Source organism: Megalops cyprinoides, chromosome 8 (genome assembly GCF_013368585.1).
Source record: "Megalops cyprinoides isolate fMegCyp1 chromosome 8, fMegCyp1.pri, whole genome shotgun sequence".
Taxonomy (NCBI): Eukaryota; Metazoa; Chordata; class Actinopteri; order Elopiformes; family Megalopidae; genus Megalops; species Megalops cyprinoides.
Genome location: NC_050590.1, coordinates 32,976,915 through 32,990,370, shown reverse-complemented (window position 1 = coordinate 32,990,370; position 13,456 = coordinate 32,976,915). Strand labels below are relative to the sequence as shown.

Sequence of the window (13,456 nt, the reverse complement as noted above, 5' to 3'; positions counted from 1 at the left end):
TGCAGTATTGTGATATGTATTATTTCACTGATGAGAGTGGCACAGAGATGGAATGGTCGGATTCCAACTGCTGAACATGTGAACATTTGGTGCAGCATTACATTAAGGTACTCTCACGGCTGTTACTGAATAAGAAGATTGTAATGGGGCTGGAAGATTGTCACAGTACTTAGTAGTAGCCCACGCGTGGTTCTTTAGTGTTAGCACAACCCACGCTGGGTATTTACAGAGCACTGCTTGTGACTACCGCAGAGCTAATCTTGCTGCACTGTCTCTCTTCTGTAGACATCACTGCAGTAAATAATAATCTGCTCTGCACAACTGCTGTAGCCAACATACTGATATACAGTGTCTTCCAAAAGTATTCAGACCCTTGATAAATTCTCACATTATACTGGATTACAGATTATACATTGAAATTTTCTGTGAATTGAAATATGCTGTTTGCATAAGTATTCAACCTCTGTGTTTTGGAAGCTCAACGTTTACACAAATGAAAAAAAATTCCCTAAAAAGGACACAATTGTCTTACCTTTGAATCTGTGAGCCATTAAAGTAACTGTCACACTTCTGGATAAAATCTCCACTCTATTTAATGATCATCAGTCAGGCTATGAACATGAAAGTAAGGTGTGAAAATGAAGACTAAAAAGCATTCTACAGAAGTTAGACATGAGGTAATACAAATGCATAAAACAGGAAAAGGGTACAAAACAATATCATAGTGTTTGGTTATCCCAGCAAGCACTGTTGGATCAATGACCAGGAAAGAAGCTGCATCACACCACCCCGGCACCGCTTAGAAAAGGCCATCCCCAAAACACAGCATCCAAGCAAGAAGGAAACTTGTGAGAGAAGCCACAGACAGGCCAAAAATCACTTTGAAGGAGCTACAGAGTTCAGTAGCTAAGAGTGGAGTAAAGGTGAACCAGTTGACAATATCAACAGCTCTGCACAAAACTGGCCTGTATGGGAGAGTGGCAAGAAAGAAACAAGCAAGAACACTTGTGACAGAAGCAACAGAGAGGCCAACAATGAATTTGAAGGAGCTACAGAGTTTAGTGGCTGAGAATGGAGTAGATGTGTACCAGTCAACAATACCTAGAGCTCTGCGTAAAACTGGCCTGTATGGGAGGATGGCAAGAAAGAAGACATCATTCAAATAGAACCATCTCAAAGCACATCTGGAGTTTGCCTGAAAGCATGAAACCTAAGATGTGGTAAAATGTTTTGTCATCATGTGACATCAAGATACAGCTTTTTGGTTAAAGTGTGCCACAACCATAACGCTACCCATGCCCCAAGAAACACCATACCTACAATGAAGTATGGTGGTGACAGTATAATGTTGTGGTAATATTTTTCCTCAGCAAAGAGTGGGCATCTTGTTAAAACTGAATTAAGAGTGGACGAAGTAAAATACCATGAAATGCTGCAAGAGAACTGATTTCAGTCCCTAAAAAACTGAACCTTAGGAGAAAGTTCACCTTTCAGTAGGACAATGATTCCAAGCACAAGGCCAAAGCAACATTGTAATGGCTCAAGAACAAAAACGAACATCCTACAGTTGCCCACTCAAAGTCCAGGTCTCAATCTCATTGAGAATCTGTGGCACTGGTTGGAAATTGACACCCACAAGTGTCACCCAATCTCACCTGAACAACTTGGAGCAAATCTACCAAGAAGAACAGGCAAACATCACTCCAAAACAGTGTGCAAAGCTGGTAGATACTTACTGCAAAAAAACTGAAGCTGATAGTGCAGCAAAAGGTGGCTCTACCAAACATTAATGTGTGGGGGTTGAATACTTATGCATTTTTTATGTGTTTTTTTTTTTCTGTACACACATTGCTACCACTGCCTAACAAATGAAAGAAATGTAATGTGCTACTTGTAATTCAATGCACACTGGCAATATGTTACTTGATGAAAGGAATATGCTACTTCTCTTCCAATTTAATGTAATTCCAATCCATCATCAGACCTCACTCCACTGCATGAACTCAGCAGAAATTGTACATCCAGTACCTTGCCTTATTTCCTAACTGGCCTCCTTGTGGTGGAATGAGCTACCTGCTTCTCACTGAGCTTGCACCCACAAGATTAACTTCTACCTGTGATGGCAATATTACCCAGCACCAGCTACAAACACACATATTTGGACCTCACCTGGGTTCCCAGAACCTGACCTGTCTTATCACTAGCATCCAAAGTACGCAGAATCCAGCTCCCAAAGAGAAGTGAAACACACTGCAACGTGGCTATTTTCACAGACAGTGGTAGGTATTATGCAAGTTAACATTGCTTATATGAATAATTGTTTAGCACCTTGTGGATACCAAGAAATAAGATGGCTATTGTAAATCTTTATTAGGCTGAGTAGGTTCGTATGATGTATGCATGTTGACCTTAAGAATAATGGTTAGGCACTACATGTATACTAATTATTGTTGCACAGTATGCTTATTTAAGCACTTTTTTCTGCTTGATGCTCATTTACTGGTTGTTCTGTGCCAATGTTCCTGTTTGCTAATGTGACATTAATTAGGTTTATTAATCATGGCTCCATATTAACACACACTGCTTTAGTCTTTACATTATAGTCACATGTTACACTATTTCTATATGATTGTGAAATAATGTAGTGATAATACATCATGTAATGTTAAAGTGAACAAGCCTGTGTTATAATAAAATAATAGTTATTCCTGATAGTACTAACAGCTATAGTAATGCAAAAATATAGATTGATTAGCAATAATATACCAATCCAAGTCACAGTAATAATATTTTAATACACCAAAAAGCCATACTCCATTAAGAGTTCAACCTAATACCAGATTTAGCTGAATGTTCAACTATGAACAGGAAAAAAAAAAAAAAACATTGCTTAGGCACCAGGCCAGTGGGAGCTCTGTCTGCTCCTGCTATTCTGTTCAAGGTCATTGGTTTCCATGGTGACTGTATCAGGCTATTTTCATAATTATTTATTTGAATTTTTTTTTTTTTTTTGAGGAGGGCGTAATGACTATGTATGGAGAACTGTGGCAGCTATAGTTTCCATTACTTTTCTGTTGCTTTATATGTTTTTTTTTTCAATAACAAAAATCAAAATTTTAAAAATGATGAATGGCCCTAAACTGAAAAAAATCACCTCTTCAGACGTTTGACACCATGATCTGGTGAAAAAAGCGAGAACATTTCCTTTGAACATACTGAAATAAAGTGATTCATCTCCAAGGAGAATATGGGGCATTTTTCCCAATCTCACTACAGGAGGGACCTCACTTGGCTGCCATATTTACAATTTCTTTTTAGCCTTCTTCCTTTCCGGCTCTTCCAGAATGTTCCCTGTGAAGCCACGTCCAAATTGCCCTGAGATGCACTGATTAAAATGGCATCAGGGCACTGTGGGCAGGGGGGAAGGCAGGAACGCCAACTCCATGCCACCCGAACATCTGCTCAGTGCCGTCCATGCCCCACAACCCTCCCCACTCCCAGACCCCCCCCCCATCCCCCAGTCTTGCTCTGTCCCATCCCCAATGGTGCTGTTATGAGCTCTGTCAGGATGTCCCCCGAGGTCTTTGCTCATTTGCTTGTGTTTTTTTGGTACCAGCTCTTATGGATTTGGGTCAGCAATGGGGGTGACGTGCTTTAGACGGCCATGCTTGGTATCCCAGGGACCCTCGCCCGGTGGCCACCCCGCACGGCTGGAGCCAGGGCCTGGGCAGTGCTGCATGCTAAGGGAGCTCATTTGCTTCAACATCTGCGATGGCAGATGGGACACTACCGCCAGCACAGGTGTCACTTGCCTGAGAGGTGACGCCGAGGTGACACGCTGACGTGCAGAAGGGAGTTCATTGAAATGCGGGTGAGAGAGCTGGCAAACCCAGAGGGGCCCACACCTTTACCTCCACGTTCTGCTGTAAATTGGGGGGGGGGGTTATGTGGGTAGCTCACAAGTGAATGACCATTAAAAGCAACAGGGCATAAGGTGTGACAGAGACCGAGCAGAAGAAAGCGACAATCTGCTCAATTCTCATATGTTTATATATATATATATATATATATATATATATATTATACTATAATATATATATATTATACTATTTAAAGCACATATAAAATGCCATGGTATCATTATTTTTTGAGAGTGCTTTCCTCACAACGTGTTCCTATTTCCACTATCCTATGAGCCAAGAGTCCATCTGTATGCAATCCGTTTGATTGGCATACACAGTCAGGTGGTATATTAACATTACACTTCATGCGAGGCGTTCCCAGTATTCAAGTTCTGATAATGACTAAGCTCTAAATCCATATAAATCAATCGGATGGTGCTGGCAGAGTTCAACAATAACTTTGCAGAAAATCCTCTGAACATTTGCTCTTTCCTGTCTGGGCAAAGGTACTGTTAGTGTTTGATGACCAGATTAATGACATAAGATCAACTCACGTAATCAACTTATGTTTGCACATCAGCCATGACTTCCTACAATAAATTTCTCTATAGGGATCTACACAGAGTTTTCAAGCACACCATCCTAAGTAAACCATTCTTTCCCCAAAGACAAGAAAAAGGAAAAAAAAAATAAGAATAATGATTTAAGTGCTGAAAAAAAATATTTTTGCAGAATACATGTTTTTTTCTTGATTAAACCACAATAGATTTTTTTTAAATAAATAACCTTTGTTTTGTAAAGACACTTTTTGAAACAGTAGACATACCCTAATTCCCAATGTCAGTGATGAACATTTTCACCTACTGCTTCGCTGTTTGTCCACCCATCATTTCCTCAATTCTTGCTCGTCCTTGAATTATTAATAATGTTTTTGTAATTGCGGCTGTCATTTTCATTTATGCTGTCTGTCATGAAACAAAGTTAGATTTGGGTCTCTTGTACGTTGTCTTTCGAGCTTGCTCGGATTAGCAAAGGTTCATGCGCAGAGCTGTGTATGGAGTTGATGGTGGAGGCATGGTTGTATGCAGTCTTGTAGGAATTATAGTGGTTGAGGTGTTCGTGCTCCAGGGGGGGCAGCGTCAGGTGGCTCTCCATGGCAGGTCCTCCTGTCAGCTCCTCATCCACATTGATGATCTCAATGGTACGGGTTGGGGCGTGATGATTCTGCTGGTGGTGCTGCTTGCGCATCTTGTAGAAGATGATGAGCATGACAGCGGCCATAAGGGTGATGGCCACAAAACAGCCGATGATGATCTTTGTGGTCTTCATCACCTCATCGAGCCCATTGAGAGCCCCCTCCCCGCCCAGCTCTGTTACAGGGATGGTGTAGGTCTTCTCTGTGGTCTTGGTGGAGAGCGGGGTCCGCGCGGTGGTGCTGGTGGAGGAGGATGATGACTCCCAGCCGCTGGAGGAAGGGGTTGGCCCCACATTCTGCTGCACTGTGGTCCGGCTGTCATCGTGGGCAGGTTCGATGGTCTCCACCGTGACTGTGGTGAAGTAGCTAAAGCTGCTATTCTCAGTGGAGGACACATTGAGCATGGCTGAAGCCGTGGTGTTGCCTGCTGAGTTGCTCACCATGCACGTATAGGTGCCCGTGTCCTGCACTGTGACATTGGTGAAGTTCAATGTCCCATCATTCAGCACCGAGATGCGCACCTTGTATGCCCCATGCGTCATGATGGAACCATTCGGCGTGATCCAGCTGACTGAGGTCAGAGAGCTCGCCCGGCACTTCATCTCTGCTGCCATCCCCTCGGTCACGTTCAGGTCCGCAGGGGGCTCTACGATCACAGGGGCGTAGCAGTGGAAATAGTTCTGGTCCAGCTCCCCAATGTAGCGCCCCTTGTGGCTGACCGGGGAACTGCAGCGGGCACAGCAGCTGGTGTTGGCCGGCACCATTTCCTTCAGCCACCAGCTGAGCCAAAGAATGTCACAGTTGCAGTTCCATGGGTTGTGGTGCAAGTGCACTCTCTCCAGGTGGTGCAAGGGAGTGAAGAGGTCATGGGGCAGCAAGGTGAGGTTGTTGTGGGCCAGGTTGAGCTCCACCAGTGACTGCAGGTCATCAAAGGAGTTCCTCTCAATGGTTTGAATCTGGGCGTGCATCATCCACAACTTCTGCAGGTGGATGAGCCCCTTGAAGGATCCAGGCCGAATGACAGACAACTGATTCCCTGACATCTCCAGCTCATCCAGCCGGACCAAGGGGATGAGGTTGGGGATCTCCTTCAGGTTGCACATGCCCAGGTTCAGGTAGCGCAGGTTGCTGAGGCCCTCAAAGGCCCCCTCAGAGATGTAGGAGAGCCGCTTGAGTTCACCCAAGTCCAGCCTCCGCAGGGAGGGCACCCGATTGAAGGCGTAGGAGGGGATGCTCTCAATGGGATTGTTCCGTAGCCACAGCTCCTTCAGCTTGGAAAGGTACTCAAAGGCCCCATTGGGGATCGTCGTGAGCCTGTTGTCGAAGAGCTCCAGCGTGTTGAGGCTGGCCAGTCCATTGAAGGCCCCGATCTCAATGTTACGGATATGATTCTTGCTGAGCTGCAGGATCTCCAGGTGCCGCAGGTGCTTGAAGCTGTCCACCTTAATGACCTGGATCAGGTTCTCCTGGAGGTTCAGGTAGCGAGTGTTGGTGGAGATGCCGTCGGGCACGTCCCGGAGGCCGCGGCGGGTGCAGATGACCTTGCTGAACTGGTTGCTGCAGGAACAGACGGATGGGCAGGTCTGTGCTCGCACCAGACCTGCCACCACCAGCAGCTGGAGGGCCAACAGCAGCACGAAGAAAGGGTCGGTCAGGGCCCTGTTCCACTTAGGCCCTCTCATTATCTGCTGCTGCGGGGATGACGTCATCTTGTTCAACATTCATAATTCATTGGAGGGTGGACATTGATTTGGGAATGTGTGGAATCAGGGAGGATCTGGAAGAGAGAAGAAGAAAACTGTTAAAATGACAGCACTATGGTCTATAGCATTGATTCCAGAATGCAAAAAACTTCATCTGAAATGAACATGAATGCTTAAGCAGAACAAACACACATCTTGTTCCACCTCCTCTGTGCGCCATGGCTCTTTGAAAGGCCTTTTACTCAGAGAATGCATGAGCAGAATAGTGACATGGCACCGATAGCCAATTCGCGGTAGATTAGATGCTTAATCACAGGCCTGTCGGGAGCGTGTATGGACTCACTGCAATCAGCCCACATTTATGGGTGACAATCATCTGCCATGCATAAACTGATGCTTTTACAAGGCTGTGTAAACACACATGCCTGCACACAGACATTTACACACAGAAAGACATACACACATAAACACACATATGTGTAGACAAACATGCACTTACACAACAGGTAACAGTAACCTGTCATAAACAGGGCAGTACTTTCACATAACTAGACACACACAAATATGTACATGTACACACTCACACTCACAAACACACAAAAACACTCCTCTATACACACAAACACATATGCACACAGCAATGACCTTGGTAAGGTCTTTTATATCCATTTCTGTTTTAAAGCTCTGAGTGTGCTCCCAGTGCACTCAATCTGTGGCACATAAAAAATGGAGTATGCAGTCTAACTTCCCTCCTCTGTATCTCTCTGGGAAAAGAGGGAGGGAAAAAAATAGAAAGCTGGGGCTGTGTGGTGTGATTTATTTTGCTGACTGGAAAGACATAAATAAGAGGAAGCTTGCCACCTACCAGTCCTTCAATCAAGTAAACATATCTGGAAAGTTCTGATTACAGCTCCCAGAAATGCTCTGAGGTGTGTATGTGACTAGACTGAGAAGTAGAGCAGCACAAAGGCACAAGCGGGGAGAAAAGCCATGCATGTGCCTGTGCCTGTGCATGTGTGTATGCACGTGTGAATGTGTGCCTGCAGAATATGTGGCTACATGGTTGCAAAATTCATGCTGCGACATGTGGGGACAGCTAGGTTGCCTTGTGGGTGAGCTCTCCCTGAGAAGAAGATGCTGGGGTCCGCTCCTGACTGGATGCATGCGCAAGCTCTGCACCCGGCTGTATGCAGGCACAGCGTGGGAGCTCCTCACTGCCAGAGGATGGGCGGGTGATTACTGTAGCCAAAGATTAATTGCGTGATTAAAGAGACCATTAATACTTTAATTGCAAAACCTGATTCTGAAACTGACTGCCCTGGGGGGAGAAAAGTACAGCTCTGCACAAGAGACCAAGAGAATATGACATGGATCAAATAAGGCAAAAAATCTCATTCTATTACACTGTTCACAGTGACTGAGAATGAGAGCCATCGACAAAGCTCAGAACTGCAAACACTGTTTATGTTTTAACATGGCTTAGTCTGCTCCATTTGTCTTTTATAAATTCACACCAGCTCGAACTGGGACAAAATAAAATACAAAAAATATTCCCAGAGGAGTATAAACTGAGCCCTGGAAAAACCTAAAGAAATGCCATGGCCCCCAGAAGCTCTGATTGCTGACTAAGAAGCTGGATTGGGAACAGATAGGGAATTAGATGGAAAAGTGATCAACAAAAATGAGATTAGGAAATGAACACATTTTTAACTTTCATCCCCCTGGAGATGAGGAATTGGCAACGGCTCTCTCCGATTGGCTGTCGTGCAGAGCATCTGAGATCAATGCGACAAAGGGAGGCCACTGGCAATCAGGAGGCGAGACTTGTGACATTTTAGATGTTTCCCTCTGTGTCAAATGGACACAAAAAGGGGCCTTGCCTCTGCAGAGGGATGGTGCATTTTCTTGGACAGTGCAGCATAGACAACATCTCATTTGTGTGAAACAGTACGTGTTCGGTTGTCGTCAGAAGACACAACATGACAACACAGAGTTTCAGTATTTTATGGGTGGCACAAATGACAAATTTCTACACTTGGTTGTCTTTCTGATAAAATAATTTCCCTGCACAATTTCATTTTTGGTCTGATCTCCACCATAGGAAGTATGGCTTGTCTCCTCTGACACTCAGCAATGGATGGTTACAGTTTCTCAGACAGTCTTGATGATTGTGAAAAGGACCATAGCAGAGGGAGTAATGCCAGTGCCCTCTTTTATGTTATCGGCAGGAAACTGCGTCAGCTGCAGGTCTGAGATCTGTTGTGATGACTTACTCCTTTCCAGCTCCAAAAGACATTCACTGACACCATCGCTGGCATCCAAGATGGAGTCTGTGCAGATAAAGGCCCCAGAATGCCGGTTGGAATGGGAATTTGCCCCAGCACCCAGTGTGGTCTGAAAGGGATTAAAACGGAGCTGGATCAAGGGCAGATCTTTCAGGAAGTGACAAATGGCTCAAACAGGAAAGGCTGCTTTCAGCTCAGCTGTGGTCCAGCGAGGCGCACCGCCATTGCCAAACTTAGGCTGGATTATTGTGCTCTGCCAAAACTGCTCACACAAAATTCATTAACCCGTGACACTGACACGCCAACTCAAATTCGTTGCCGATCTCAAACATTTGGTAGCAGCTATGGGGTGGCTGGGGCAAAGACGGCAGACAGAAGGCTTGTTTTTCGAATCAAAATGGCAGCTGGTGTTCACTATGGTTACACTTGTGGACACACACACACACACACACACAGGCTTTTTGTTAATCTCTCAGAAAAAAAAAAAAACAAGAACAATTCATAGTGCTTCTATTTATGTTCCATACAGTTTTATGCTCTATTATGCAAGCTATGATATGGATGACTTCCTTGACTCCTGACGTGTTACTCCAAAGCGTGGCTTCTGGAGAATATCCAAGAGTACCACACAATGCGCTGACATGAAGCCCACCTTTAAAAACCAGAGCCTCGCTCACTGCAAACATTTATCTAGGCCCATGCGAGTGAGAGGATGACCTGTCAGAACTAGCACCTGGGGCTAACCGTGAGGAAATAGATTTTGGCAGCGACTGAAACAAAAGGCCAAACTTTGCATGATGTAACAAATCAATATCCTCCAGGAAGAAAAAAAAAAAAAATCACAGCGCAAATACAAAATAGGTCTCCGTATGGATTCTAGGGTCAGACTGCCAGGGGGTCCCAACCCGATGAGTCTGGGAAAAAAAAACATTCATGCCCTGTGCAACTCACAATGGGATAGGGTGTCTCGTTTCACCCCAGGCAAAGACGGAAGTACAAAGATTTTTTCTGTGGCTCACAACTCCTTACTTTGTCTCCTAGCAGCTTGGGCGCATGGTTGCTCCAAAACCAGAGAAAAGAGCCAGAGATTGTGAGAATTCTCTACTCCCCTAATTATTATTTTTGTAAGCCATTATAAAAAAGAAAAATAAAAAGAGAAAAAAATCATATCTTTCTTGTTGCAATGACAGAGGTAATCAGAGGTGAAAATTGTGCTGAATGCGCTCTCTGCTGCACAGCGATCTGGGGGGAGTTGAGGTGACGGGAGGGATGACATGATGGTGTGCAGCGGGCGGCAGGGCATGGTGGGTACTTGGAGCACTGAGACGCTTTTTAATGAGATGTAAAACAGAATCAGGTCAGCTCCTGGTGTGAGACTGTTTCACCCTGCTGAAATTAGAAAGGGAGAAGGAGTGGATGGAAGGGCTATTCCACAAGCACCACTGTGGTTACCTGCTCCCGCCATCACCATATGTCTCTTCATCCCATGGAACTGAACTCATGTGCGCTAACATACGTGTGTGTGTGTTTGGGGGATGTAAAACAAACTGTGACGGACTTTCGTTGGGGTGGTTCATCGGTACTGATGATGCACCTATGCAATGTAATGTGAGGATGGAGCGACAGAAAGTAGGAGTTGGGTGCAGTGTTTTCTCGCTGTGTGATTTAAAGACACCTGCCCACCTGCTGATCAGTCAGCAGATTTTGTGATTTTGGAAAGGTGTGGGACCTTCATTTGTGACTGGCTGGCCAGTCCGAATTGTTTAGAGGATAGGAGTTTTGAGTGGGTGGGCTTGGGGGGGGGGGGGGGGGGGGGTCCTGGTTGTAAACTGCATGGACTGGAGATGTGAGCGAAATGCTAACACGTGTGTGCTAGTGACGTGAGATAAATGCTAATGTTGCATGGCCCAGTTTCGAGAGGCTGCTCATATTCAAAAGGCTCACACAGCCCCCTCCCCACACCCCAACCCCCTCCCATTGATGGCCCAGCTGTCCTCTCACCGCCCTCAGCGGGGCCTCACAAAGTTTCTGCTCTCTGTCTCCTTAGTGACCACTTTCCAGCTGGCATTGCATTACTTCCTGTCCTTGGTTGCCATGCCAACCCTCAGAGGGAACATCACCGTTAGGCATGCCTGCATGAGCCTACACCTCGACAATGTGTTCTTTACTCCACACGAAAAAAAAAGGAGGAGAAGCCACCCAATGCAAAATAGGCCGGAAGCAATCAAATTCAACCCCTGTGGTTTAGTATTTAGCACGATCAAACATCCATCAGTCATCAGTCATTACTGTCAATGTTATGGTTATTATTGCTACAAGTATTCAGATTTGTATGAGTATGTGGTTAACAGGATGTTTGACTTAAATGACAACCATTTAGGGAATGATTTTTCTCTTCTGAAAAGTTAATTAATGTCAATTTACTTCAAAGGTCTAACAGGTTGCAGTGGGTTAAAGTGGGTTCACCAGGAAATACAGACCAAATCAAATCCTCTTAAAAGAGTACCTCCATGAGGCCATAAACTCAGCAAAAGTGTTCATTTGGACATGCCTCACATTTATAAATCTGCCTTGTGTTGGCTGTTGGCTTGATTTATGATTAGCACTGTACATTCAAATAAACTCTTTCCCTGTGGTTCATTTTCAAGTACTTATTGACTTTTTCCATGACAGTTGAATCCATTCTAAGGCGATGAAGCCAAGCCAAAAAGATCCTCACAATCTGAATCATTGCTCATTTTTTAAAGGAGAACTTCAGGTGCACTTTACGCACCTAGTAACAACAAGAACAACAAGGACAAGACTGACCTTGTCCCAGGGATGAGAAGAGATCAGTGCCTCATTCTGAAGAACGATGTAAGCATCCTAACAAACACTGCCAATCAATCATTTTCGAATTAAGTGAATCGGTGAATTTAGTGGCTGTCTGATTGGCTGGAACGAAACCCGCGGGCTGTATATTATTCCAGGTTTAAAAGATTACTTTGTTTCAGCCTGTGATACTTTCTAGTTACAGTCACAGAAATTAGACTATTGTGTTTTTATCTTTGTGAGAAAAAATAATGTGCACATTCTCTGTGTGTGTAGAGCAGCAGCCCAACTGGTTCTTACATGTGTGATGTTTTTTCTTTACAGATGAAAAGACTATGGTAAAGTCGAACTGGTCTGAGGGGGGTGGGTCCTCGTATATACTTAGATTTCCACCACAGGTCCTCCAGCTGAACTAAGTTTGTTTGTACCACTGTTGCCACTGTTTTGCTTTGTAGAGACACCGCAATCCTCTCATTGGATTATGGCTGTCATCATTCTCCCAGTACTATTTAATCTGTGGAACACTATGTCAATTCTTTCTCTGTGACACCATGACACAGTTCCCAAAAGTGAATAATTGCTCTTAATTTCTTTGTCATTTCTCACTGCGAAAAATCTAAAAAAAAAAACAATGTGATTTGTTGCAAATGAATGCTTCAGCAACAGTGAAATGTGCTTTGCGGTGTGACAATGCCAACACCGCACCTTACTGGGAGTGTGGGATTTTCCCCAAATTATAATAATTCTAAACTGTAAATGCTATTTCCACAATGTTTGACAGACTGATGGGATTTACAAGAGACAAAAAGTTACCGAGTAAGGATGCTCAACTGCTTCGGCTGACAGGGAAAGAGGGTCACATGTTCTGGTACCAAAACAAGCTGCCCATTATTTTTAAAAGAAATCAGACTCTTCCCTGCTGCTGAAGCTAATTCCTATCACTAGGCTCTTTCAATCCTCATATTAAAATCCCTTTGCACAATTTGTTTTTCAAAATGTAGGAGGAATATTTTATTCTGAATGAGACTGAGCCATATGAGGATAATTGGAAAACACCATGCATGAAGAAATACATAAATTGATAAATAAATAAATGCAATAGGACCTTGCAAACGTGGGGCACAGTGGGGAAGGGAATAAATGCAAAAATTGGAAAAGTATCTTTTTGATAAATAAATTACTGTCAGCATTTTGGCAAAACAAAACTCAAAGCGCCTCTGGAGTTTTTCAAAATGAGGCTTCAAGATCTACAGTTTTTAAATTGTTTGAGCTATTATAAAAAGAAGGAAAAGGAGGTGGGGTGGGGTGGGGAAAGGCATGTCCAGTTAAATTATCCCTGTGTGCCCGATATGGACAGTGAAAAAATCCAGGCAATTCATCCATTCATAACTAAAAGTTCAGAACGTGTGAGTTAAATGTGGAACCCGGAGTCAAGTGCAACATATTGAACGAAGGACTGCTGAGAGAATTATCTCCAAGTGAATCAGAGTTCTGGTGCAAAGGAGGTCACCGGAAACACAACTCTGACACATACTGCTAGTCTGCACACAAACACCCTTG

At 44.2% G+C, this 13,456-nt stretch overlaps 1 protein-coding gene across 6 annotated transcripts in view; it reads right to left on the bottom strand.

The window, feature by feature from the left end:
• The window catches only part of lrrc4ca (leucine rich repeat containing 4C, genome duplicate a), a 253,048-nt gene that overhangs the window by 1,498 nt on the left and 238,094 nt on the right, over window positions 1–13,456 (bottom strand). For all 6 annotated transcript variants that reach the window (XM_036534949.1, XM_036534950.1, XM_036534953.1 and 3 more), the window contains one exon: window positions 4,729–6,874. In XM_036534949.1, coding sequence (XP_036390842.1) covers window positions 4,884–6,818 — 1,935 coding nt within the window. In that variant the 5' untranslated portion in view covers window positions 6,819–6,874 and the 3' untranslated portion in view covers window positions 4,729–4,883. The remainder of the gene's footprint in view (window positions 1–4,728; window positions 6,875–13,456) is intronic.